The following is a 27407-nucleotide window of genomic DNA, read 5'->3' as shown; positions in this document are numbered from 1 at the left end:
TGCTGTACCACAAGGTGCTGCACTAAAAGATGGTCCAGCAAATGGGAACAGAGAGCAGATGGAAACCCATGCATCGAAAATGCAGCCCCAAAAGGTGCAGCATTAAAAGATGCTCCAGCAAACAGGAACAGATGTAAATCTGTGCATTGAAAATGCAGCCCCAAAAGGTGCAGCATCAAAAGATTCAACACCAGAAGGCACTGCATTAAAGGGAAGGTGCAGCAAACAGGGAGAAAGAGGGCAGATGGAAGCCCGTGCATTGAAAATGCAGCCCAAAAAGGCACTGCCCCAAAAATATATAACAGCAAGAAAAGGTAAAAATGCTAATAGCAATAAAAACAATTAAAATAATAGAATACATCAACAGAAATAATACAAGGAAATAATAATAAAATAGAGATTTTAAATAATAAAATGTGGTAATAAAATAATAACATGTAAATAAACTATAAAATATAATAACAGTAATAATAGCATCATTAAAATTGCCATGTCCTCAGCTTCCCCTCCTCCCCTCTGCCTCTCAGGCAGAATAATACCTACAAGCAGCAGCACACACACACCCCCATGCCCCCACCATGACAGGTACCACCTCCAAAGTCCCTTTCCCAGGGAAACATACAGCCCCCTCAATGCTTGGATGTAAGGCAGTGTGTTCCAAATAAATCCAGCAGCTGTAGCCCCCCTGAGCAGGAAATACAAATAGTTTAGGGTCTCTTCCTCACACCCCTATTCCATATGGGTGATTTAGGGACTCCCCATTCCATTTTTCCAGCTGGTTCCCAATTCCCTTAGATACCCAGTGCCACCATCCCCATGCTCCCTGTGCCACTTGCCCTGGCCAGTCAGGGTTGGCTAGTGGCCTCCCAGCCCCAGATGCTGCAATCACACCTGGCAGATCAAACTAAACCCCCGGGAAACTCAGAAGAGGAGAAAAGGGCAGGTTTGGGGTGGGAGAGCACCCCATCCATGTGGTGGGACTCCATCCGTCTCCAGTGGCTTTCCATGATTGCCCCCAGGCTGGGGAGCTTGCCCAGAGCAAAGGGACCACGGATGATGCCCCAAACAATCACGCAGAAATCGTAAACAAATTAGAGATGGTGTCCTGCTTCCCAGGAAATTCCCGTATTCCCACGTGAACGCGACGTTGGGTGAGGTCTGCTGGGGCAGGGAAGGCCTCACCTCGCGCATCCAGAGGCTGAAGGGCCTCTGCCAGGAGTCCTTCTTCTCCAGGTGCAGGTAGGCGTTGAAGAGGATCAGGTAGATGTAGCGCTCCAGGTACTGCAGGCTCCTCAGCTGCAGGGCCCGTGTCTCCTTCTCATCCTTGCCCGACTTCCCCTGGATGGAACAGGAACCTGCTCAGGTTCCTGCCTTGGGAGAGCCTCCCAGAGGCAGCTCAGCCCTCACCCACGCTCCTTCTCCATCCCACTCTGGAAGTTGGGTGGCGAGGGACCCAGGAGGACCTCTGGTGCTATGGAAAAGCCATGGGAGGAGCATAGGAAGGGGGAGGACCCCTCTGGGGACAAAAATAAGCACATCCTTCCCTCCTGCTCCCACCGGCACTTGGCACTGCAGGCTCTCATTTCCTTGTGGTTTCCAGTGTACACCAACATTGCCTTCACGGGGCAGAGCTCAAACACAGATGAGGGGTGGATAAAGGGGTGGGGGGGTATGCCCAGGAGCCACGAACAGGTGCCCAGGTGCAAACTGTACCCCAGGCCATGAGATCCTGGACTGCAAAGCATTTCCCCAGGGAAAAACACCTCCCTGGAAAGCATTCCCCAGCTGGATTCAGCCTCCCTTGCCAGAGCAAGAGAAGACATGTGGCCACCCAGTGTCCCACTCTGAAGTTGATGGCCATTGCATCCTCTAGTATTATTTATATATATATATATTTATCACAAATATCTATTTTATTATGGTTTATATTACAGATATTATAAAATTCATAGATTCGTTGTTTATATTTATTGTTATTGTTATATATTGTATTTAATTATACAACAATTTTTATATAATAAATTTTATTAGTACTATTATAGCTCTTAGGAACAAGCTCTGCACAATGCTCCTTCTAGGAATCAATAAATAATAAATAAAACAATAAATAAGAGCCTTGATCCCACAGACCATCCCAAAGAGCAGCCACTCCTCACTTCAACTCTGCCCTTTGGAAAAGGTGTCTCCTCCACATGTGTGTGCCACTATTTCTAGAGAGCAGATCCTATTTCCTGTTATTTATCCTATTATTGCATTACCTTATTTATTTTTCATTCAATTATCCTATTATTTATCCTAGGTTTATATTCTATTATTTATTTTTATTCTATTATCCTATTACTTATAATTTTATTCTATTATCCTATTTATTTTTATTCAATTATCCTATTACTTTTCATTTTATTCTATTATCCTATGGATTTTTCTTCTATTTTCCTATTATGTATGATTTTATTCTCTTATCCCATTGCTTTTTCTTTTATTATCCTATTATTTATCACCTTATTAAATTCACCTATTTAGTTTTAATTCAATTATCATCTTATCATTACATCCACCTATTTATTTTTCTCCTATTATCTTATTATTTATGATCTTATTATCCTATCATTTCTCTTTTATCCCATTATTTATATTTTCTCATATTCTCCAGGTTTTTCCTCCCAGTTAGGAGTGGGAAGAGGTCAGAACAAACCAAGTTCCAAAGCACCTTTTCCTTCCCTCCTGCTTTGCCCTAACCCTGCAAAGCATCTCCCAGAATCACAATTCCCACAATTCTCTTCTCCAAGCTGCTCATCATTGAGGAAAAAAAAAAATAAATTAAAATTAAAGCATTTGCACACAGCCCTGGCAGAGGACAGAATTAAATCCATAAAACAGGCTGCAGCTCCTTTAGGGTGGGAATTTTTAGCTCTGCAGCAGCAAAGGATGAGATAAGGTAGGTGCAACTTCCCACCTGGCCACCTTCCCAGGATAAAGCAGGGAAAAGCAAACTTAAATTAAATTACTTACCCTAAATAAAATTAGATTAATAAATAATAACTAAATGTGCAATAATAAATTTATTAATAATAAATAACAGCTATTGCTGCAAATAGTCAGGTCTCCAGAGGTTTTCCTCTCCCAGCCCCTCAAAAAAAAAAGCAAAGGACTCCAGAAATCAGGAGGCAAATCCCCAGGGAAGCTGCAGATGTTACTGGATGATTAAACATCTTGGTTTCTCTTCCCCTCATCGATCGTTCGTGGCCATTAATTGAAAACATGGATCGATGGCAGCTGGAGCAAAAGCTGCAGTGAGGAATCACTGGCAGGACACGGCACGAACCATCCCAGGGAAGGAATGATGCCAGGTCCTGAGCTCAGCCTGTCCAAGGCCCCATGAAATAGTAGCACAGTTTAAAAAATTCCAAATCTGATCAAAATAATGCTTTCTCCTCTTCATCAGCTCCATAGAGGCTCCCAAGTAAAACAGGGCTGTGGACCACAGGCTCAGCTGGCCATGGGATGCCACTGGCACGGATGGGTCCCTTCCCAAGGATGGCTCCTCTTCCCAAAGATGAGTCTCCTTCCCGAGCTCAGAGGAGCACGAGGAGCCTTTGGGGCTGGAAGCAGAGCGGGACAGACCAGTCCTGCCCTCTGCCGGCAGCACCTCACGGGATGGAAGGGATGCTGGATCAGAGGGAGGCTGGTGTGGGATGTGGGATGCAGGTTGGTGCCAGAACGGCAGCATTCTGGGTGGGATGTGGGACAGTGAGAGATGGGTGGGATATTGGGTGGGATATGGGATGGCACCAGACAGGTGGGATGTGGGATAGGATTCAGGATGGCACCAGAAAAGCAGGGATGCCAAACAGCAGCAGACAGGTGGGATGCAGGACGGAACACGATACAAGACAGCCCTGGGTGACCATGACCACAAGAGCCCCGGCATATCCCTCCAGAAAGCCTCATCCCAGGAAACCAAACAGCTTCAGCAGGGCTGGTCCCAGAGCCCAGCTGCACCCTCTGGAATTGGGCAGCGGGAAGAGGCAGCTCACCTGGCGGTAGGTGCAGATGATGATTTCCCGGAGGTGGTAGTGCATGGGCGTCATGGTCTCGCTCACCGTGTCCAGGGCCATGTCCACCTCCTTCTTCATCCGGTGACCGTCAGGCAGGAGCTGCACCACCTTCATCACCACCTGGAGCACGGGCAGAAGCAGAAGGGGCTTCACCAGGTGCCTGCTCCTCTTAATCCCACTGTTCTATCCCTGCCCAGGAGAGGATCCAGCCCCTCCAAACAAGCAGCTGTGGGTTAAGGCAGCAAAGAGCAGGCTTGGAGGGGGACCCCTAAAACAGAGTCATGGCCAAGGACTCACCTCAAACTCCCCTTTGGTGTACTTGGCATCAGGCACGCTCACAATTTCCTCCTCGCTCATCTCGGGGATGCCCTGGGGTGGTCAGAGGGGGCTGGGTCATTATGGGCTGCACAGCCCTGTCCTTGCTGTCCAACAGCTGAGCGCAAATGCAGAGCCTGCACCCAGCCCACCAGGGCCCAGGCAGCCCCCACCTCCCCTCTGCTGGGCAGAAAACACCCAAGTTTTATCCCTGCCCAGGGAGGGAGCCACATCTCTGTGACAGAGGACTGTTCCAGGCTCTGGCACAGGTTGCCCACAGAAGCTGTGGCTGCCCCAGTCCTGGAAGTGTCCGAGGCCAGGTTGGATGGGGCTTGGAGCAACCTGGGCTAGTGGAAGGTGTCCCTGTCCATAGCAGGGGGTGGAAGTGGATGATCTTTAAGGTCCCTTCCAGCCCAAACCACTCCATGATCTCTCCTGCCCTTTAACCCTTCATCCTGGCATGGGAGCTCTCGGGCAGGGGGTAAAGGGATGCACCCACACATCTCCTGGAGCTCACTGCGGGTTAGGCACGCCAAGAAGTCAACATACAGATGTCCACCTCCTCCAGCCCACCCTGGCCCTGCCCACACTCCTTTCAACCCTCCAGAGCTTCCCCAGCAGGCCCTGCTCCAGCCCAGCCCGCAGGGAGAGCCGCAGCCCCGTACGCACGTTGAAGTGCCAGAGGGTGAGCACGGCGATGACCATGGCCGTGGTGGTCCTGCCCCGGCCACTGCAGCAGTTGAACACGAAGGCTGCCCGCGAGTCCTCGGCCAGGGCGCTCTTCATCACCTCCAGCAGCCGGTCGAAGTCCTGCCAGGGGTGAAGCCAGTGGGTTTTTAGGGATGCAGCCCACTGCAGACCAACACAGGCTGCCCAACTCCCTTCCTCACCGTGGCACCCCCCCCCCATCTGCCATACAGCCTCTGGTCTCCTTGCTCCCAGATCCATCCCTACCCAGCTGAAGGCACCCAGTCTCTCCATGCAACATCTCCCTGCCCTGGCAAGCACCCCACACCGTGCCTGGGCATGTCACTATAGTCCTGGAGCTCTGTGGCACCGAGCAGCCAAGTAACATTCACCCCACAGCAGCAGAGATGGCTTGGAAAGGAGGCAGCAGCACCACCCATCCCCGGGTACCTGCTCCTTGGGAGCACAGAAGTCAGGAATGGGGATGCGGCGGTAGGTGAGCCCCTGGCAGGAATTCTTCTGCTGGCTGAATATCTCCTGTGTGGTCAGGCAGCTCTTGAACATCTTCATCTGCTTCTCTGCCTCCAGGTACACCTCCAGCCACTTCTGGCACTTCATCAGGTCACCCTTCAGGGCAGCCTCCAGTTTCTGCAGGGGATGGAGAAACCCTCACTGTAACACCTGCTCCTCCTAATTTTTGTAGGATTTTAATTATTTTTTTTTTTAGATGCAGGCTCACATCCCTCTCAAACACCCCATAGCCAACTCCAAATCCCACCTCAGGTCCTGGCCACCACCTCCACCCAGGACCACGGTCCCCACCATGCTTGATGGGAGCCTCAGGAGCATTGTCTCCCACCACGCTGGGCAGCTCCTCCACAGAGCTGTGCTGCTGCTGCAGCCAAACCCCTTCACTGCCTGTCTCCTCTGGAAACCCAGCTGGGAACATCTGCTCCCCTTTCCCCAGGTGCCTTTTACCCTGGCTTTTAAGGCAAACTCTAAATTCTTCTAGGGAGGATCTCTGCTTTGCTCCCTCATTCCCAAAGGAAAACAAAACCAAAACCAGCAGCGCCAGGGGGTGAGGGACTATCCAAGCCTCTGGGAAATCCCCCACGAGGGCTCATAGGAGTATCTCCCAGCAGGCAGAGCTCACCTCTAGCTGCTGGGGTGAGGCAGCGGGCACAGGGATCAGCTCCTCCAGGTGCCCGGGCTCCCGCAGTGTGTAGATCTGCTCATTCCCCTCCAGGACCGCTTCTTCCCGGAGGTTGACCCAGACAATGCGGGCGTGCTTCCTCTTGGCATCCGTCAGGTACCGCAGGACACTGCCCAGGGTCTAGGGGAAAGGGTGGGCAAGGGTGATGGGAGGTCTGGGAGCCCGATGTGGGGTCCCTGCCCAGTGTGGGGTCCTGCCCCTCACCTTGGAGCTGGGCTGTGCTGTGCCGTAGACAGGCATCTTGGGCACCCGTCGGAAGTTGGCCACGCTCATCTCCTTGGCAGTGCTCAGCACATCCGGGCAGGAACGCTCATCTGCCACCTGCAATGGAGCAACACCTGGGCAAGGGGTGCCCCCTCCCAACCAGGGGGTTCCCAGCACCCCACGACCTCTCACCCATGGTCCCTGCTCAGGAGAAGTCCCCAAACCTTTCCAACAACAGCATCCACGGCTCAAAGCCACACGGCTGTGTTTCAAAGGTGGGAGATGCTCTTCTTGCAGCACAACCTGCAAGGCACCAACAGCCCTGGGCTCCTTCACCCCACCAAAGCCAAGGACCACCAGAAACACTGAGCTGCTGCTTAGGTTCACATCATGGGATGCTCCAGCACCCTGGTACCTTGGGTCTGTGGGGCCGGACACATCCGTGTGCAGATCGTCTCTGCCCACACAGGCATCCTTCACAGAATCACAGGATGGTTTGGGTTGGAAGGGTCCTTAAAGACCATCTAGTTCCATCCTTGCCAAGGACACCAGCAGGACATGGACCCCAGACCCCAGCCCGGAGACCCCAAAGCGCCTACCCTACAATGGGGAAACCCCTCGCTTCTCCCCACCCCCCAAACCTCTGGGAGGGAGAGCAATCCCAGCAAGGTGCCATTCCCGTCTCTACACCCACGACGGGCACTCACCAGCACTCGTGTGCCCTTGGTGACGAGGTCCACGGTGACGGTGAGCTCCGAGGAGTTCATGCCCGCCTGCAGCCGGTACAGCTCCGGGTGCCGGCACATCCACCTGCTGAAGCTGAGGGCAAAGCCCAGGGGGTACTGCCGGCGGGGGGCCAGGCAGGGACACGCCGTCAGCTGGGCTCGACCCCCTGCCTGGGCACCACCCACGGCACCACCCAGAAAACCTCCTGGAAAACTCTCGGAGGTGAAAGCCCCTTCCCTCCCCACTGCATGACAAAGTAAAAAAAAAAAAACAGGGAAAAGAAAGGTTTTTTGGGGAGTCTTTTACCTGCTCATGAAGGTAGTAATTGAAAGTAATCAAGTAGAAATAGCGTTCAAGACTCTGTAAAGTCCTCTGGAGGAAATACTCTTTGGTGCTGCTCCCCTGAAAGCACAGGCAGAGGGAATCCATGATGCTGACCCCACACAGAGCAGGAGGCTGGGAAAAAGCCCTACACGCTCTTTTCATGATTTATTTTTTTTTTAATTAAACATTTCAAGTTTTCTGTATTAAATGATGCTTAAAGACATGAATTTGTATTTCAGCTCAAACAAAAGCTTCCCTGTAGCCCAAGGACATGCTGGGAGCAGTTCCAACTGGACCCAAGGGCCCTGCTGTCGCATGGATACACTGTCCAGATGTTAACTGGAGATTCAAACCCAGGGGGAGTGGGTTGGAAAATGTTAGGTCCTGCCCCCACCCCAGCCACCTCCGTGGCCTTTGGATGAGGTACATCCCTGGGGAGAGAGGTCCCCTTGCCAGCCACACACCCTGTTATATCCTTCATTTCCAAGTGTCCCCTCTCTCCCTTCATGCCCAGAAGCATCCTGATGCACAAGTGGCTTCAGGCAAGCTCTCCTCCTCCTCTTCATCATGACCTCCCCAAAGAAGGCGTGTGCCCCACCACAGCTATCCCCTCCCAGGGGTGAAGCTCAAACCCTCAGGATTTTCCGTAATTCAGAAACCTCAGAGTGGGGGTTTGTACATCCAAGCATCCCATCCAACAAACTGAGCAGCGAAGGAGCACCCAGCATGGCATCCACAAGCACACCTGGAGAGCCCATCAGGACCTCCTTCCCAGGGTATGATGGAAAATCCTACAAGATGGGGCTGTGCCCGGGGTCAGCTCAGCGACTGGGGTTTGCTCATCCCTGAATTACGTGGCTGACTCATGAATATTTACTTGTTCTCCACAAGAGAAATCCGGCCTGCTGTCATTTATCAAGAGCGGAGGCAGTGGGATTTGCTCTGGGAACTCAAAACAAAGCTTGCAGGGATGGAGCCATGCCGGGTTTGCCAGCAGTGCTGACGGCGGAGCGGTGCTTCTGCCCCAGCAGATTCCTGCAATCAAAACCAGCCCCACGCTCTCACCCAAGGTAAATCTCTTCATATTCCCCTTAAATAGGCTTTTGATGGAAAGGGGGATGATCCACTCACATCCCAGATGTGCAGTTGGGTATTGTGGCGATCCGGTTGTGGCTCAGCATCCCACACTGGGATCCACCGGCACCTCCATCACTTGAGGGCTTAAATCTCCATTTTTTACCCCCCAAATCCAGGCAGAAACCCACTGTCCAGCGTGACCTCATTCTTCTATGCCCAGAAAAGCCCTTCCTCCCCCCCCCCCCCAAAAAAAAAAAAAAAAAAAATCAACCAGCTCACCCAATACCCCTCCAACACTATAAAGCCCAGGCTGGTTTTCCCATGCCTGAGCATCATCCCCTCTCCCCTCCTCCATCCTCCCCCCAGCACATTTTCCTGGCCCCTTGCCGCTGTTTAAACCTGCTCTTGCTCCACAAAGACTTCAAATAAACACTCCTCGGGGCTTATTTACGGCAGTCCCCCAGCCATTTGTTTCCTCAGAGTCCAGGATGACACAGAACAGGCAAAAGCCAGGGAAAGGCTTCAATGCAGTAGGAAAATCCCTTGCCCTGTGCCAAAGATTCCCCTGCTATACAAGAGAACCTACCAGCACATGAGCAGCACCAAACATACCCAAATCTGCCCTAAAAGGGGGCAAGGGGGATAAAATTTGGGATTTGCCATTAAATGCCAAAAAAGGGACTGTAAATGCCTTCTTTTCCCATCCTTTAATCATTTTAATGGGGGTTTTTTTTGCTGCACAGTACCTGGTTTCAGATTGCTCTTTAAAACCAGCCCCAGCACTGCCACCCCACATTCAGCATTTAAATAGGAAAATTAATCTCCAAAGAGGCTGGGATTGAGACAGCACTTCTACCTGAGCTCCCTCCCTCCCTTCCATCACCTAGTGCAGAGCCCTCCAGGCCAGGCAGGGGAGTCCCACAGCTTTCCATGCTGGAAAACCACCCTGATGGCTCTTTAAAACAATGGGAAACAAAATGCATCTACAGCTAGAAACGCCTGACCTTGAGTGACCATATTTGCAACGATCCCTCCCAGCTCCCGAGGACTTTTACCATCCAGGCTGATATCGATTTTCCAATTTTAGAGCTGACGAAACCAGGGCACAGGATATTATTTGCCCCTGAGGTCACCCACCAGAAGCAGCAGCGAAGCCCAAAACAGCCTGTTTTCCCCCCCTAATCCCAGCCTGCTCAATTTTACGGCTTTTGAAACAACTGGAAAGGAAAAAAGAAAAGAAAAGGAAAAAAAAAAAAGAGAAGCCCCACAACCTTTCAGGTTTCATATCGCTGGGAAATCTCCAGCTCTCAGGAAGCTCTGGATTTCCAGAATTTACATTCTTCTCATCCCAGTGCAAAAACAGCTCAATAAATTATCCCGTGCCGACAGCTCGCATCCGTGCAATCCTCTGATTCCTGTACCTGGATCTGATAGTCCTCCCCGATCCCCTCCAGCTTCTTCTTGTTCTCGTAGATGGCTTCCTTCATGTCGTGCATCTCCGAGCAGGAGGCGATGGCACTGTCCACCTTGGGAGGAGCAAGGGGGAAATCGCTCCATAAGCCTTGGATCAGAGGGGAAACAATCCCTCCCCTCCCAGCCACCCCACTAGGGGCCTCAGCAGCACCCCCTCACCTCCTCGACCATCTGCTGGCCTTTGGGGACCATCTCGATGAAGGCCTGGATGACCCGGAGCCTGTCCCTGGGAGGTGTTTTAGGCAGGTGGGGGAGGCTGGGGTGGGAGAAGGAGGAAATCAAACCAGTTGCGGGGGCACGGGCACCCCCCCACCCCGACCCTGGGCTCTCCCCTGCTTACTCGGGTTTCTGGGCAGCTCCTCGGTGGTGGTGCAGGACGAGGGTGCCCATGGCCATGGCCAGGTTGGTCCTGCCCACGCCGGTCTGGCAGCCGAAGAGCAGCGCCGGCGGGGGCCTGCCGGGATCCCGCAGCAGCAGGCTGGGGCTCTCCTAGGAGGGGGGACACAGGGATGGGTGGGGACCACAGCGGCTTCCAGGAGAGCCAGGTCTGCCCTGTCAATGGCTGGGGTGGGGGTGACAGCCCTGCCTGAGCACAGAGGGATAGGTGGCATCTCCCCTTTGCTCAGGGGATGGTGTGGATAGTTGAGGACAGCACAGTGGGTGGTTCACTCACTGCATTCCCAGTGCCCTCTCCAGCCACCAGTGGATGCTGGCCTGTCCACCCCACTGGAGATGTTCCCACCACCCACCTCCAACCTGCTGAGATTTCACCTTCTAGAACTAAAAAAAAAAAGCAAAAAAAAAAAAAAGCTCTGCCATGGAAAACTTTTGCACCAAATCTGGATAATTCCTCCCAAACCCGTTTAGGGAAGAGCCGCCTGCGCACGGATACTGTGAGGTGGCCAGGGAGGGTCACATCCCACCAGGGGTAGGGACAAACAGCTGGACAACATGGACTTCTCCAGCAGGATCCTACAGCAAGTGGAATGGGAATTTGCAGGCAGAGGCATCCTCTAACAGGCAGTGTACAGGAAAACGGGAAGATGCTCTCGAGAAATCGCGGTCCCCGATGCGGCACAGGAGCAAATCCCAACCTGGGGTGGCCCCCATGGACCAGGCGCTCTTCCCCGGCTCACCCTGAGGAAGCGGATGAAAGCGTCGAACTGCTCCTCCAAAGGGGCTCCCTCGGCGGGCAGGGGCAGCCGGTGGTACCTGCGGGGCACGGGGACAGCCCTCGTCAGGAGGACGGGACCACGGAGCGGGATCATCCCCACCACGATGGAGGACACGCGGCTTAAGGGAGTATCAAGAGCCCCGACTGCACATGAAGAGGAGGAAGGGAGCACCTGTAGGAGGGCTGGAGGAAGATGGGTCTGCGGTAGACCTCCTCTGTCACCTGGATGTCCTCCTCACACTGCACCCGCACGGCGTGGGGCTCGTCCCGCAGCCGCTCGATGTCGTTGTACACGTAATAGACGCTCTCGCTCAGCTGCGCGAAGTCGTGGATCTAGAGGGGATGGGGAACCCCCGTCAAAACCTGCCTCTGAGCCGGGGGCATGCCTGCACCCCGTCACGGCTGGCGTGGCGGCCCCTTCCCACCCCTCCTCGCCTCCTTCCGGATGGCCAGCTCCAGGCTCTCCGCCCGCACTCCCCGCTGCAGGCGCTGCAGGTTCTCATGGAGGTTCTCCTTGCCCCGGGGGGTGTAGGACACAAAGTCCCCCTCCAACCGCAGGAAGACCACAGGCTCCTCGCGGACGCAGAAGAAGACACACTCCTGAAAGAAAGGGGAGAGAGGCTGCCTAAAAGCTCTCTTGCCTTTTTCCACCCCAATCCCCACCCTGCCACCAACCCTGTGGCCCTCTCTCTGCAGCTTCTGCAGCACGAGCTTGAAGCCATTGAGGCTGGGTTGGCCCATCCCGAACACGGCGTAGCCGCCTTTCGCTTGTCGGAAGTTGGGAGCGCCGCAGCTGCCGGTAGTGTTCAAGACATCTAATTTTCCATATACATCCCTGACCATGAAATATTTCCCCTGCAAAACAAGAGGGAAAGAGAGAAGGTGGGAAGTTGGTGGATTCGAGCAATCTGGGACTTACGCATCCCAGAACACAGCTGAGAAGAGAAGTGGCTTTTTCTTGGTGATCTTCAAAATTAGCCCCCCCAAAAAAACCCTGAGGTCTACAAATCCCAGGCTGAAACGGGTTGGATGATGGAATTGGCAGTGGGATGCTCACCTGTACCAGGTAGTGCTCCAGCGTGGCCTCAGAAATGCGTCCCACTGTGTAGTTGGCCTTCAGCAGGTCATCGTGGATCTGGAACTCCTCCCTGCAGTTGTACCTGGAAGAGCCACGTGCAGGTGGGTAAAGATAAACCAATGGCACGGGTGGAGATTAAAAAAAAAAACCCAAACCAACAATATTTAGGGAAGGGAGTGGGGAAAAACAGAATTTTGGAGTGTCCAGGGGCTGCCAACGACTTACGTGATGACCACGGGCGCCACTTTGTTGGTGATGATGGACTTGGCCTTGCTGTTGTGGAGCCCCAGGGTCTGGAAGGAGTGGATGCTGAGGGAGCGCTGGTCCTCCATGCTGCCGTCTCCCGGCGCCCGGCTCTCCAGGGGGGATGCCGAAACCGCCTGCTGTGCCTGTGCCGCGCTGGCCGTCGTACCCATAATCTGTGGGCGGCTGCGCCGGGACAGGGAAGCAGCAGCAGCCGCCGCAGGGAAAAAGGAGGAGGGAGAAAGAAAGAGGGAGAGAAAGGGAGGAGGAATTTATTTTTCAGCCGCTCCTGATTTAGGCAGGGAAAACCCCGGGCGGGCACAGGGCAACCCCCCTGCCGACACCCAGGCGAGGGAAGAAGCGCTAAGCCAGCCCTCTCCCTTCCGCTCCCACAAAAGGCTTCCTTCCCTCCTGCCATGCAGCTCCCTCCATCAGGGAGGTGAAAGCAGGGCTGAGGAGGGAAGGAATGGGAGGGGGGGAAAAAGGGCGAAATGTTGGATCCGGTCCCTAAAAGCTGCTGAGTCAGCACACGGCACCGCGGAGGGACCCGGCGGCGCAGCCTTCCCCTCATCCCCTGCCTGCCCAGCACCCGCAAACCGCTCCAGGGTCCCTCCCTGCGCGAAAACACTGGAACGGAGAGCACATCTTAGGAATATTTAGTAATTTGGGATGTAGGAGCGTGCCTGGAGCAGACCTGTGCGTTCAAATCTGCCTTTAAAGCAGCCAGTTATCCCCAGACTGCAGGAGTACCCAGGGCAGGTGGAGGACCCCCGAAAGCAGCCCCCCCTTCATCCCCCGGGAGCTCATCCCTAAACAAGGATGGAATCAAAAGGGCCAGGGCTGGCGGCAGCCAGGAGCATCCCGCCACACTCCACCGGTCCAGGACAATGAGCCGACTGTCTGCAGCAGCCAGGGCCGGATCCTGGTTTCCAAATGAAGCGAGAGATGGCAAGGGGGCAGCCTGGAATAAACAAAAACTCTGCCCACTCCTAACGAGACGGTCCCCAGTAAAATCTCCATGGTGCTGATGCTGCGTGGGAATCACCCCGGCAGCACCCGAACGGGACGGTACCTGCTCGGAGGCGACGCTCGGTGCTGGGAATACTGGGATGGCTCTAACCCACCCCTACAAATCCTTCTGCAGCTGCTCCCCCTGCCTCACAAGCAGCACAAGATCAATCCCTTACTGCGATCCCAGGGAATGCGATGCCCCCAGCAGCTGCAAATGCTTCAAGTGGGGGGAAAAGCCTCCGGAAAATGTGCTATTTCGAGACGACCGTGCCCAGGCACACATTTTCCCCTCCTCCCCATCCTCCTTCCCTGCTCTGTAGAAAACTTGTTGCTCTACTGTGAATTTTCTGCACCATTAGGCAGCTTGGTTTCTTTTACACACGAGAGGAGGGGGGGGGGAAAAAACCCTCAGCTGTTTCAGGCCAGTGCAATTCCTCCAAGTCCTCATGTGTTTCTTTCACATAAACACTGTCAGGGCAAAAATAAAGGAAAAAAAAATACATATATATATATATATATATATATAGTGAGGGTTTGAATGTTTCAGAGCAGGCACTCGTGGCTTTGGAGAGCTCAGGCAACAAGCAGGACTGGGGCATCCAGCCAGGATGCTTTTTTCCCCCTCATTTTGCTCAGAATGTGTGCATCTTTTCAACAGCAAGCTGGATCAATCCCTTTGGATTTGCTCCAGCATCCCCATGCTGGGGGATGGAGAATCCACCCCCAGCCTGGAGTCAGGCATCTCCTGTATTTCCTTCCTCCTTCTCGCCCCTCCCCACAGACACCCACCTTCACCCTAAATCCCTCAGGGATATTTTCTTTACCCGACAAACCACACCAAGAAATAACAGGCATAAAAGACGCCGGGCAGATTTGGAAATTGTCTTTCAAACCACAAAATGAATGGAGAGAGGAAATCACATTTCAGCTTCTTCCCCCACCCTGCCCTGCCTCCCTGCCTCGGTTGGGCAGGCAAAAACAAGCAAGAAAAGTACCGAAATTACCCAAAATGGGTGCTCTGGGCAGCCAGGGAAACTGCTCTAAAAAGCCACAGAGAGAGGGAAGCACTGGTGTTATCCATACAGGAGTAGCTATTTACTGGTACTGTTGCATCTGATGGGAGCAGGAGGGTTTACACCCTCCCACCACCCACCCTACAAGCTGGGACACAAATTGGGATGGGTAGGGAAGCAAAACCCTATCCCAGGAGAACAGACAAGATTTTCTTGGCTGAAAACTCTTCCAAATATTGCTGATGGCTGCGATGGAAAGAGTTGCAATGGAGCCACCATCACAGGCCAGCCAAAGGAGGCAGGAGCCCAAGGAACAGCCTGGCAGGGACCAGCCCACCAAAGGGCTCTGGATTAATCCAAATATCAGGGTTTTCCCCAATATCTGGACACAGTCAGCAAACACTATGAGAAGTTCCTGCACTGCAACAGGTTGTGGCTGCCCCATTCCTGGAAGCGTTTGAGGCCAGGCTGGATGCAGCTTTGAGCAACCTGGTCTAGTGGAAGGTGTCCCTGACCATGGCAGGGGGTTGGAATGAGATGAGCTTTAAGGTCCTTTCCAGCCCAAACCAGTCTGAGAATCCACAATTTTAAGTTAGGAGGCTGGGCTGCAATCCACATGGATTTTATAATGGATTACCAACTGGCCAGGGTGAGCTGGTTTTAAGCATCCCTTCCCTTGCACAACACAGTATTTGGGGGTTTCATTTCCAGGAGAGAGAGGATGCAGAGACAAACCCCCCTGCACAGCATCCTGGCCTCCTGTCTGCACCCTCTCCTCCTTTTCCTGGGACAAACCCCAGGAATACTCCCCCAGCCAGCTCATCCCCTCACAGCCCTAATCTCAGAGACCCAAAAGCCAAGCCTGAGATCAATCGTGGCCGTGGTTTGTTAACAAAGAGCCCATTTTCTCCCCAGCTCCCAAAAGAACCGACGCCCTGCACGAGGGCATCCCACTGAACAAACCGGCACTGTTCTTCTCCAGGTGTTTTGCCGAAATTCAAAGCTCCAGCAGCCGCTGGTAATTATTCCTGCTGCCTAACAAGGAAGTAGAGCCTCCAGGTGGGCAATGTAGAGATGCCTCCTTTCCCCTCCAGACCCTATTCCAAAACATCCAGCCCTGCCAACGCCAGAGGAGCTGCCAGCAGCACCGGGACGCTGGTTGGGCATCCCAAGAGGTGCCCCTTGAGCATCCCAAGAGGTGCCCCTTGAGCATCCCAAGAGGTGCCAATTGGGCTCAGCAGCCTCTCCCACGTAAGTTACAACGACACACAGTGCTCAGCCCTCCACCTTCCCATCTCACAGAGCTGCTCCTCTCCCCCTCCACCCAGCACAGGGGTTATTCCCACACCCGGGGACCTGGCCAGGACTCAAAGCTGGAGCAAACAATGGACTAAATATAGTGGGAGGCAGGCGGGCTGCAGCTGCAGGATGCATCTGCCCCGGCCGCCGCGATGAGGAGGAAGCGTGCACTTGCCTGGTCACCTCGTTGTCAGAAGGAAATAAATCAAATAAATCTCCTTCTGTGCATCCTCAAGATATTTTATAGCTTTTAAAGCTCCTTTAAATGAAAAGCAAAGCCCTTTGGGAAGCAGCATCCTCCCGACACATCCATCCCTCTCTCGGTCCGGGGCGGCCCCAGCAGCTTTTCGGCACCAAGCTGGCACAGATGCATCCACAAGGGACTGAGGGTCACCCCTGGAGCACCACTGACCCAAGCAGGGAGGCAGGAAACACTGTGGTGGCCGGCAGGAAGCCCCAGTGCTGCTGGAGGGGCATCACCAAACCCCGGAGGAAGCGCCGGAGCCAAGCCCCCCTCCCCGGCATGCTCTTTAACCTTCTTTATCAAAAAACAGTGAAAATTAAAAAATGTACAAACAGCTTTGCTGGGAGAGCCTGCCTGTGCCAGGAGATATCCCGGAGCAGAGGCTGTGTGGGAACCAGGCTCCTGTTGTTCCAGGTGATGCCGGAAGGAAGCAGCTCAGCTTCTTATAAACACATAATAAAACAAAAAAGAAAGGTGAGAAATAACACATTAAGCCGTGGTTGATTTGAAATGTGTTGTCCACCCACGGGGCTGCGAGGGCAAAATAAGGTAAAGAAGCCACAAGACCCAAAATGCTTCAAATCAACCCAAAAGCACCTTGGCAGGAGGAGGAAAAGGCCTTGGAAAGGCAAGTTCACAGCAGACAGCTCTGATTTTACAAGCCTTGACTGATTTATTATTATCTTTAAAGGAGCAAAAGCAATCACCCTCCATCCTCACCAGCTCCTTGGAGAGCCAGCGTTGACAGCCAAAAATATAACTCAATAGGCAGCATTTCCTAGAAAGCCCAGAGGTTTTTTCCCAATCTGGCTGAGATCGGTGCTGCTATCCCCAGTGCACCCTGTGCTCCACCATTAGCATCTACCAAGGGGACAGGAAAGCACCCGTGGGATGCCTTCCCCCAAATTCAAGTGGAAACATCTGGAATAATCAGGACCATGCATTTCACACCCTCTCCCCAACATGCTCCTGTCTTCTGGTGGAAAACCGAGTGCCACATCCCCATCCTCCATGTGACCAGCCCGCCTTCAGTTACTCGTTTTAAAACTCCTTACCCTGAAGTCAGGGAAAGCTGTTTGAGACGAGGAATGGAGGAGGAAAAGAAGGTATGCAGGGATTTCAGCCCAGAAATGGGAGTGTGACTGTGCTCCCTGTCACGAAGGCAGCCACCAATGAGGGGGTTACTGGTATCCATTGAGAGTGGCAGCCAGGCTGCAGCCCTTCTTCCCAAACCTGGTCTGCAGTGACTTATTAATCAGCACTAGTAACACTGCTTGCTAAGCAAAGCCCAGAAGGAATTAAGATCCTGGAAGCGCTCAAGGCCAGGTTGGATGGGGCTTGGAGCAACCTGGTCTAGTGGAAGGTGTCACTGCCCATGGAAATGGGGTGGACCAAAATGACATTTAAGGTCCCTTCCAACCCAAACCACTGTGACTCCATGATTTTTCCAAGAGCCCACCTGTAACAGTTACCTTTTAAAGCTCCCCCATCGGGTCCCCTCACACATCCTGCCAGACCCCGGGGTGCTGCTTTTTGGGCAGGCAGGAGGTGTTCAGGCTGCCTGCTCTTGAGCAGAGGGGGTTTATCGATGAGCATCAATGGAAAGAGGAACAAAGCCCCGACTTGGAAGCGCCAGCACTGCCAGTTGTGCTGTCAGCTCGCTGCCAGCTGTTTCAAGATCTGTGAGCACTCTCACCGAAGGGTTTCCTTTCAACAGTGCAAAGAAAAAAAAAAACAAAAACAAAAGCCATAAAGGCTGGAGATAAAGACTGGGAGCATCTCCAAAGAGACCAACGTCCTGCAGCAGAGCTTTTCTCCAACACCAAACAGTCCCCAGCTCACCAGGAAGCGCCACAGCCCCACACCCAACCCAGACCTGCCAAACTTTTCCCTGCCAGAGGTTCTGCGGTGTGACCCCAGAGGGGAGCAGGGGGTCTCCAGCAGTGGGGGACTCGGGTTGGCCCCCCCCACACACAACAGCCTGCTCCCACCCCGGGGTGCCCAGCGCCAGGATGAGCCGGCCAGGGCGTTTCGGGAAGGCGAGGGCTATGATTTTGTGCTATTCATAGCAAACCACCGGCTCCCCTCCCAACGGGGGGAAGGCTGGCGGAGCAACGGGACGGCTCCTTTTACACGGGGCCGCTTTTCCACGCCGGGCTCTGCTGCAGGACCGCACCTTTCCCAGGACAAGCAGCACCTTATGCGTGCCCAGCACCCGCCGCGGTTTGGGATGCGGCAGGATCCGGAGCTCGCGCTCCCAGGATCTCCTCTCCCCCCGCCCCGCCCTCTTAATACATAAAGCAAAACCAAGCAAATCCCGGGGGGTTTTTGCTCACAACAGAGACCTGCCCGTTATTTTTAGGCTCCGTGTCATTCGTGCAAAGGCATAATCACTTCCTGCCTTCCAGGAAGGAAATGTCCCACCGCCGCTGCCTGCACGCCTGCCTCCTCCTCAGGCAATGCCTGCCTGCCTGCTCTCAGCCCAGCCACCCCAAAAAACGCTGTTCCCCCCCATCCAGGGAGGGTAAACAACCGGGACGCCGCTCGGTATGTGACAAGTACCACGGTCCGGAGCGCTGCAGGGAGAAGAGGGAGTGTTCGCCCGCGCCAGCACTAAGAGGATGCGCCGGGGAAAGGGCAGGGAAAGAGGTCCGGAAAAGTCCGGCAGCCATCGGAAACGCAGCCTGGATGAGGCTTCTGGACGATTTCAGCCTCGAAAAGCTACAGATGGCGGCCAGGAGCCCAGCGGGAGCAGGCAGCCTTCCTCCCAGGACATCCTCCACGTCCCAGCGGCACGGCAGCGAGGGTGACCCCGTCCTGCACGGGGGGGTGGGAGGACCCCGCGCTCTGCCCCTCACCCTGCACGTGTCAGCGGGAAACCCATCCCTGAGCGATCCCAGGCTTCCCGCTCCTCTCGTGCTCCCCAAGTGAGAGCTGCAGAGCCAAACCCCAGACCCTGAGCACGGAAGGCACTGTGGTTACATCTGCTCCTCTTCCTCCTCCCTCCTCATCCTCCACCAGGGAGCCATCCTGCAGCTCCCCGCTTCAGAGTCTGCTCCCCAGACGGCTTTTGGGGGTGTAAGGCAAGGGATGCAAACTCCAAAAATTACTTCGGGAGACTCGAGCCACAGCAGGCACGAGCTCCCCGTTTGGGTCAGCCTCCAGCGAGGCAAAAAGAGGGAGAGAAAAGCCCCTGTTAAATAGGAAACAGGACTGCAAAGGCAGGAGAGGTGGGAGGATGCCACGGGGCGGATGCTGGGCCTCAAAACTAGTGAGCCATCTATTTTCCAGAGGTCTGAAGCCCAGCGTTGGCTCCGGATAAACTCTCCTTGCCACGGCTGGGGCACCTCGTGCCCACGCTGCAAGGTCTGTGCTCCTGGAGCAAAACAAACCTCCTCCCCATCGCCCCCCGCGCTTTGGCTTGGGGGGACACACCCCGAGGGGACCCGTACCCAACAAACACCCCGGCTCCCCATCTCCCGGTGGGGGAGGGTGGCAGCCACCCAGGGGTGGTGCTGGGAGACGGAGGGGGGGCACCCTCGAGGGCTGCGCCTGCCCCCTCCACCCCCTTCCCCACGCACCGGGCTGGGAAACGAACCCCCACCACACCTGGGGAAGGGATGAGAGGGGGAGCCGGTCCCGGGGGGGGCGGATGGAGAGACCGGGTCGAGGGTGGGGGGAGGATGCCTGGGACCGGGATGGGGAGGATGGCCGGTCCCGGGGGGGATGCGGTACCTGGGGGCGGCTCCGGGCTCAGGTCCCGCGCCGGGCTGGCCACGCCGTCGGGCGCCCCATGGGGGCGGCGGGAGCGGGTGGCGGGAGCGCAGCCCCGCGGCCGCGCCGACCGCCGGCGCTTCGGCGGGGGAGGGACCGGGCGGGGACGGGGATGGGGCCGAGGGGAGGCCGGTACCGCCCCCACCCCGCTCCGGGACACGCCCCCGCTACCGCCCCTTGCATCCCCTCCCAGCCCCGCGGGGACCCCCCGGCCACGGCACCGGCCCTCGGGGACCCCCAGCACGCAGCACCCCCCGCTCACAGCACCCCCAAACACGGCACCCGTCCCCTCGGGGACCCCCATCCACGGCACCCCCCATCCACAGTCCCTGTCCTCTTAGGGGCCCCCTGACAAGATGCAGCCATCCCCTCGGGGACCCCCGGCACACAGTAGCCTGCACCCTTATCTCCTATCCCCTCGGGGACCCCCAGCGCACACCACCCCCCCAAACACAACACCCCTCAAAACACAGCCCCTGTCCCCTTGGAGACCCCCTGAGAGGCAGCACCCATCCCCTCAGGGACTCCCAGCACACAGCACCCCCCAAACAGAGCACACATCCCCTCAGGGACCCCCAGCACACGGCACCCCCCATCCACAGTCGCTGTGCCCTCAGGGACCCCACGAGATGCAGTACCTATCCCTTCAGGGACCCTCAGCAGCACCCACACTCAACAGGGTCCCCTGGCACAAAGGAGTCCCCTGTCCCCAGGAACAGCCCTCAGCCACAGAATCTGTCCCCCTCAGGGACCCCCAGCACACAGCAACCCCCAGCCACACTGATCCTTCCTTACTGTCCCACTGACACCTCCCTGGGACAGAGAGGGGACTGGCAGGTGTCACCACTCCAGGCAGGTTTGCAGTTTGGGGAACATCAAGGCAACACCTCTTAAAGCCAAAAAGCCCTTTTCCTTCCCAGAAATGGAAGAGCAGGGAAGGATGTGTGTGATGGGGGTCAGGGCGAGGGATGTTACAGGATCCAGGCTGGGATTGGTGTTAGGGGCTTGCAGGGAGCCCCTGCCCTGCTACTTTTGTACACAGACTGGCTTGGATTGGAAGGGACCTTAAAGAACATCTCGTTCCACCTCCTACCATGGGCAGGGACACCTCCCACTAGCCCAGGTTGCTCCAAGCCCTGTCCAACCTGGCCTTGGACACTTCCAGGGATCCAGGGGTAGCCACAGCTTCTCTGGGCAACCTGTGCCAGGGCCTCCTCACCCTCACAGGGAAGAATTTCTCCCTAATACCTAACCTAACCCTCCCCTCTGGCAGTGCAAAGCCATTCCCCCTTGTCCTGTCATTTCATGTCTTGTCCAAAGTCCCTCTCCAGCTCTCTTAGAGCCCCTTTAGCCATTGGAAGCGGCTCTAAGGTCTCCCTGGAACCTTCTCTTCTCCAGGCTGAACACCTCCAGCTCACCCAGCCTGGCTCCATAGGAAACATCAGGGCAGCTCCTTACCCCCAAACACGAGAGCCATCTCTCCTTGCTCGGGCCACTCAAACTCCTGGGAAATAAGACTGCTGCCCACTCAGCTGCTTCCCAGCACATACAGGCACCACGGTGGGTCCCTGCCATGACTCCACCTGTACCAGCGGGTCCAGCACCCAGGTCTGCTCATCTGCTGGTGTCCAGCACAGCACAGCCTGAAGCCATCAGGTGGCTTTGGGTTTCCCTCACTGCCATGGAAACGTGCTATTTTAGCTAATCCATAAAACCCCAAACCCTTCAGCTCCTACCTGCCCTCCCACATTTCAACTGGGTTGAAACAGGGTCCCTCAGAGCCCCCCTTCTAGGAGGAACCCAACACCAGCTCCCACCCACCACTGCCATGCTGCTCCAGATCAATGTTTATAGCACAGCAAAGGGCCAAAGGAAAAGGAGAAAAATGGCATTAACACGTTTAGTGGTGCTGGGAGGGAGGGCCAGGAATGTAAACGCAGCCCGGAGGCAGTCCGAAAATGGTAGCGGCTGGAAAGCAGGGCTGGAAAGTTTGTTCGTCGGGATCCTAGATACTAGCCAGGCTCCCGGCCTCCAGCTCAGCCAAAACACCCTGCCCTGAGCTGCTCTGCTGCACTTCACAGTCCTACATTGACATTTTATAACTTTTTAAAACTTATTTTATTTTAATTCTCCGTTTTTAGCTCCCAATTCAGCATGTAGAAACTTCCTTGGGGAGGAGCACATCCAAAGGGATACACAGACACACAGCTCACTGCAGGGGCTTCAGAAGCCAGGATTAACAAATAAAAAACACCCCAAAATTCGGGAGGAAACCAGTTGTCTCTCCCCCGAGCTTGGCATTGCAGGAGTAAAGCCAGACCCGGAGGAAAGAAGCTCCCAAATGCCTCGTCAGCATTTTTCCCATGGTGTTCCTCTCCTCCGTACACACGCTCCGAAATTCCCTGACACTGCAGAATTAAACTGCAGCAACGAGCTCCAAATCCATGGGAGGTCACGACAGGACCACGCTGAGTGTGGCCAAACCAGGGTGCACCGAGGGCACCCCCAAAACAGGTCTCAATCCTCAATCCATCTCAATCCTGTGGGATTGAGTGTTTTGGGAATGTGACATGTCACTGTGGTATTTCACACACGGAGCTGCATGCCCAAGTTTGCTGAAACACCCACAAAAGTTTGGGGGCACCCTCTGTAGCCAGAGGGAGAGGACAACCTGGTGCAGCCCATCCCTCAGTGCCCTCCCTGCCATGGGGGGAAAGGCTTTTGCTGCTCAGACCCCTCCCCAGTTAGAGTGGATGGTATAAAAGAGACTGATCTGGTTTAAAAACTTTTTAAAACATTATAAATTATAATATCCTAACATATATTAATGGTGTCCCACCCCTGGAAGTATTTGAGGGCAGGCTGGATGGTGCTCTGAGCAACCTGGTCTAGTGGAAAGTGTCCTTGCCCATGGCTGGGGGGTTGGAACAAGATGGACTTTAAGGTCACTTCCTACCCAAATCGTTCCATATGATTATTAAAATGACAATTGTCCCAGACCAGGACAGTTTGTGCTAACACACCTCTATCAACATAGCCCCCCCCTCACCTGGGATCCTCCAGGAGCAGCAGGGATGGGGCAGCCAAGCCTACAGCATGAGCTGAGGGACGCAGCCGGGATTAAATATGCTCCTGGGCATGGAGGAGACCACAGGTGGGGCCACTTGGGACTGATGAGGTCCATCAGAGCCCTCAAGGATGAGCCCAGATGGGGGTGGCTGTTCCCCCATGTTCACACCCACCTGTTCTCCTTGGCCAGGACTGATTTCATATCACAAAATCATGGAATGTTTTGGGTTGGAAGGGACCTTCAAGACCATCTCGTTCCAACAGCCCTGACATGGGCAGGGGACACCTTCCACTAGACCAGGTTGCTCCAAGCCCCATCCAACCCAGCCTTGAACATTTCCAGGGATGGGGCAGCCACAACTAGAAACAGGACAAATGATCAGTTTGGGGCAATTTTGGGCGTGGGAGACCTCTTTATGGGAAAATCAGATTTTTCTGTGCATGACATTTTGCAATTGAGTCCCCCCCTTAACCCTCTGCTGTTGGTTCTGGGTTTGACCCTCCCCTGCTCTCTGTACCACTGGGGGTTGACCCACAAGGGGGGTTTGCTCCAAAGGGAAGGGAAAATCCTCCCTGCACCCCAGGTCACGGTCAGAAGAAAACTCCAGCACCCTGATTTAACAGAACCAAGATCTTTATTGATCTCACTGTAACAGCAACCACTGGCAAGAGCTTTTCTCCTCCCAAACACCTGCTTTGAAGAGACGGTAAAAAACAGCAAAAATCCCAAATTGATCCCCTGACTAGCAGAGGAATGCCCCGGCAAGGTCAGGCACTCCCTCCCTGCTCTTCAGCCCCAAGCCTGATTACAGAAGAGAACCGGGAGAAAGGCACTGGGATGGGGAATGGAGACAAAAGGAGGTTGGGAAATGGGGCATTTAGGAAAAAAAAAAAAAAAAGGAAGTGTTTTCCCTCTGGCTCCTGTCCATAAGTTACGTTGTCCTTGGATATTGTCTAATCGTTTTTGGCTTGGAGAGCAGGTTTCCCAAAACAAGCAGCTGTGCCGAGGGCGCCGGGTCCCTGCATCCATGGTGGCCGTCCCCGCTCCACGAAGGATGTCCTCGCCCCCTGCCCCTGCCACTCCCTCGATCCGAGGGCCTAACCGACCTCCTAGGATCTTCGCTTTAAGGAAAATATATTTATTTATATATAATATATATATTTGTGTGTGTCTTATCACCACCCACCCACACGCGTATACGTATTTCCACTTGCACTCACTCACTCGCGCGCCTACGACGGCCGGGCTACGTGTTCACCTTGCGCTTCCCGGGCCAGGGAAAAGGATGGGAAAGATGTCCCAATTCCCCTGGGTTGTGCTTTTGGATTCCTCCCCCCCCTAAAATGAGCAGCAGCCCCACCCTCAGGAGAAAAGTTGGAAGATGGGAGCTCGCAACCAGCCACCGCGCCGACCCGCGCCAAACACGCCTAGAGAAATAAATTACGGGATGGAAAGTGCACGAAGCCTGTGGGATGTTCCTGTCCCCGGCATGCAGAGCCACGGATCCCCCAGGGCTGGGTACCGAGGTGGGGGGTGACCCCGGCAAGGGAGGGAGGATGGATGGAGCAGGCACTCAGGTGGGGGCTGATAAAATGGCACTTGAGAAGGTTGCGGAGCTGGTGATAGCTCCCAGCAGGCAGGGAAAATCAAAATGGGGGGCTGGTGGGATTGGGGGTGCACAGCAGAGCCCCACCATGCACTGCTTCACCCAGCACTGCTCATCAAGGAGAGGGAGGAGGAAAAATAAATCCCATCTCTGGGGGAAGATGGGGTTCAAGATGCCAGGCACGGGATGGCCACGACGTGCCAGGCTGGCAAAGCCGCCGGCGGCAGGGAGGTTAACATGGAAATCCTTTATCCACGGCAGAATGATGGAGTGGGAGGGAAGTCCCATCCCAAAGAGCAAGTAGAGGACGGCACCGATGCCAGCACCCTACAAATGGAGCAACCCCTCCCTGTGGTGCCTCACCAGCGAGCCCCCGAATCCCCGGGGACACCCAGTGATTCCTGAGACATCCAACGGTGCTAAGGGATCTCCCTCCTGCACTATTCACATTTTAAAGGGCCGGGGGGGTTAAAAAAAAAAAAAAGAGCACTACAAAGCACTTTCCCAGAGGCACTCATCCCCAGCCCGGAAAAAGAGTTGTTGGGGGTAAAGTGCCCCTTTTTAGTACCAAAAAAATAAAAGCAAGGGGTTTTTCTAACATATGGCTGTGTCACTGTGAGTCCTGGCTGGTGGGCTGGGGACACAGCTCCTGGTTGAAGGGCCAAGATGGAAGAAATCCAGGCAGGAGAGATGTGGGCACACTGGCCAATGCCACTGGGACTGTGTCGGACCCCCGGAGCACCAAGGGGAATGGGCTGCCGAAGTTGTCCTCTGTTGAATGCCAGCACATCCTGGAGGGGCTCAAAAAATACCCTCCTCGGGGTGCAAGCAGGCGCGTGGTTTTAGGAGTGAGGTTTCCTCCTCCTCCCAAGAGGCTGCCCAAATTTTCCGGGAGAAGGGGGCAAAGGGAATGACGCAGCTCCGGCAAGCTGACGGCAGTGGGAGGTCTGGGATAGCAGGAGGGGGTTTTTGAGGGGGTACGAGGCAGCACAAGAGGCAAAGGGATGTTTCAGAAAGAAGCCCGGTGGAGATCAGGCTGTTGGTGGGTGGAGGAGGAGGAACAGGGCCGGATCCAGAAGGGATGCTCCATCCGGCACATGCTGGGACTGGTCACCCACAAAGGGGGACAAGACAGAGCTGCAATCCCCAAAAAAAGGGGGGAGGTGGGCGGGGAGGGGGACGCTGGTGGGGACCCACTGCCACCTCCGCCTCGCTGGGACAGATCCTGCTAAGCCGAATGGGGGGTGCACAGGTCTGGGGAGTCGCTGCCTCTCCGTGGTTCCTGCTCAGATATCCATCTCGAACTGAGCGTCGTCCCCTGGCAAGATGCAAGGAGAGACTCATTAGGGGGTCACCCCCCGCACCCCAAATCTCCCCAGCCCACCCCGGGGGGTCCCTTACCCATGGATGGCTTCCCCTCCTGGTGGTTCAGACTGTTGCTGTCCTCTTTGGGCTCCTCGCCGGCCTCACCAGGGCTGGTGACGCCGGGAATGTTGGGGAGGTGACAAGGCGGGGTCTTGGCCATGGGGGAGTTGCGGCGGTCCAGCAGGAACTTGCGGTCGTAGATGATCCGGGTGCCTGGAGGGGGGAAGCGAGAGGAGAGTGGGAGAATCTGGTTCGTCAGCGCTTGTTTGCAGAAGGAGTTTCCCGGTGGGACGGGCGTCCCAGCCGAGGCTCTCCGCCAAGACCGGCGGGGAGGGCAGGGGGGTGCGCGCTGCCGCTCTGCTCGCTCTTATCTGGGCACGACACGCGATAATTCCACGCTGGACAAACAGCCCCGGCGGCAGCTGGGTCCCGGCTGTCCCGGCCACTGGCAAACTCGTGGCAGGGCTGGGCACGCGTCCCGGGGATGCCGATGGATGTGGCGCCCCGAAACGCCCCGTGTCCCCCTCCCCTGGACAGGGACGAGGGATGTGACGATAGGGCCGAGCCCCCGTCCCACCGGGGCCTCTCGCCGCCCCGTCGGGGATCCAGCTCCCGCCCCGCCGGGACCCTCCGCGCCCCGGGAAAATAATAAACCCACCTCCGAGCGCGCTGCTTTACGGAGAGCGAGCGGCAGGCGCTGCCTGCAGACGGCACCCGGAGGGGGCACAGGCGCGATACGCCCGCGCTGGGCGCGACACGCGGCGCCCGGAGCGGACGGGCGGGCTGCTCCGCAGGCCCCGGGGCGGGCGCGGCGCTTTTACCTCCCGGCGTGGTGGAGAAGAGCGTCCCGCCGGGGGTGGTGCAGTAGTCGGCGGGCAGCTGCGCGGCGTCGCTGAGGGTGACGGTGCGGGTGGGGATGGCCCGGCTCTGGCTGGGCTGGCGGCCGCCGGCGGACGACATGGCCCCGCTCCGGCCCCGCGCTTTGTCCCCGCGGAGGCGGCGCGGCCCGAGCGGCACCGCCCCCCCCGCACCGCCCCGCGCGCCGCCGGCAGGGGGCAGGAGCGAGGCCGCGCCGCCAGCAGCCGGCGCTCCCACGTGGTCTAGCGGTGAGGATTCCTGGTTTTCACCCAGGCGGCCCGGGTTCGACTCCCGGCGTGGGAAAGGCGGCGCGCTATTTTTTTTTTGGGGGGGGGAGGAGGAAGGGGGGGTCTTGCCCATCCCATCCTGTCCGCGGTTCCTTCTGCCGAAATGTTTTGGCAAGGCCGAGCTGAGCGAAGGTGGTGGGAAAGGGGACGGGATCCCCATATTCCAAACCAGGGAGTGGGATTCATCCCCATATTCCAAACCAGGAAAACGGCATGGATCCCCGCATCCTCTACCAGGAAAGGGGACGCATCCTCATGTCCCATACCAGGAAAGGGGATGCATCCAAATATCCCAGACCCGGAAAGAG

General features: G+C 55.7%; 2 protein-coding genes and 1 non-coding gene across 4 annotated transcripts in view; 1 reads left to right on the top strand and 2 right to left on the bottom strand.

Annotated features, from left to right (window-relative positions):
- The window catches only part of PALD1 (phosphatase domain containing paladin 1), a 20849-nt gene extending 919 nt beyond the window's left edge, over positions 1 to 19930 (bottom strand). Inside the window, exons 1-19 of one of the 2 annotated variants that reach the window (XM_027665662.1) lie at positions 19875 to 19930; positions 12555 to 12758; positions 12309 to 12411; positions 11927 to 12106; positions 11687 to 11851; positions 11424 to 11584; positions 11214 to 11289; positions 10418 to 10566; positions 10237 to 10333; positions 10026 to 10130; positions 7510 to 7605; positions 7185 to 7319; positions 6478 to 6594; positions 6214 to 6393; positions 5511 to 5708; positions 5043 to 5183; positions 4356 to 4427; positions 4038 to 4178; positions 1183 to 1338 (exon numbers count right to left, since the gene is read on the bottom strand). In XM_027665662.1, the coding sequence (XP_027521463.1) occupies positions 1183 to 1338; positions 4038 to 4178; positions 4356 to 4427; positions 5043 to 5183; positions 5511 to 5708; positions 6214 to 6393; positions 6478 to 6594; positions 7185 to 7319; positions 7510 to 7605; positions 10026 to 10130; positions 10237 to 10333; positions 10418 to 10566; positions 11214 to 11289; positions 11424 to 11584; positions 11687 to 11851; positions 11927 to 12106; positions 12309 to 12411; positions 12555 to 12745 (2463 nt within the window). In that variant the 5' untranslated portion in view covers positions 12746 to 12758; positions 19875 to 19930. Of the gene's footprint in view, positions 1 to 1182; positions 1339 to 4037; positions 4179 to 4355; positions 4428 to 5042; positions 5184 to 5510; positions 5709 to 6213; positions 6394 to 6477; positions 6595 to 7184; positions 7320 to 7509; positions 7606 to 10025; positions 10131 to 10236; positions 10334 to 10417; positions 10567 to 11213; positions 11290 to 11423; positions 11585 to 11686; positions 11852 to 11926; positions 12107 to 12308; positions 12412 to 12554; positions 12759 to 16468; positions 16546 to 19874 lie in introns of those variants that run through there. The other variant, XM_027665661.1, reaches the window with a different exon arrangement.
- A 3668-nt stretch (positions 19931 to 23598) lies between these two features.
- Positions 23599 to 26931, bottom strand: EIF4EBP2 (eukaryotic translation initiation factor 4E binding protein 2). The gene is made up of 3 exons (XM_027665660.1): positions 26776 to 26931; positions 25991 to 26167; positions 23599 to 25907 (listed from the first exon to the last, which is right to left on the bottom strand). The coding sequence occupies exons 1-3, from the start codon at positions 26912 to 26914 to the stop codon at positions 25876 to 25878; spliced, it is 348 nt and encodes a 115-aa protein (XP_027521461.1). The 5' UTR covers positions 26915 to 26931; the 3' UTR covers positions 23599 to 25875.
- Positions 26932 to 27043: 112 nt separating this feature from the next.
- Positions 27044 to 27115, top strand: TRNAE-UUC. The gene has a single exon. It is a non-coding gene; the product is annotated as a tRNA-Glu (tRNA).
- Positions 27116 to 27407: the final 292 nt, after the last annotated feature.

This window comes from Corapipo altera, unplaced genomic scaffold (genome assembly GCF_003945725.1).
Source record: "Corapipo altera isolate COAL_440 unplaced genomic scaffold, ASM394572v1 161, whole genome shotgun sequence".
NCBI classification, from domain to species: Eukaryota; Metazoa; Chordata; class Aves; order Passeriformes; family Pipridae; genus Corapipo; species Corapipo altera.
The sequence above is the reverse complement of the archived record's forward strand: the minus strand, read 5'-3'. Positions and strand labels throughout refer to the sequence as shown.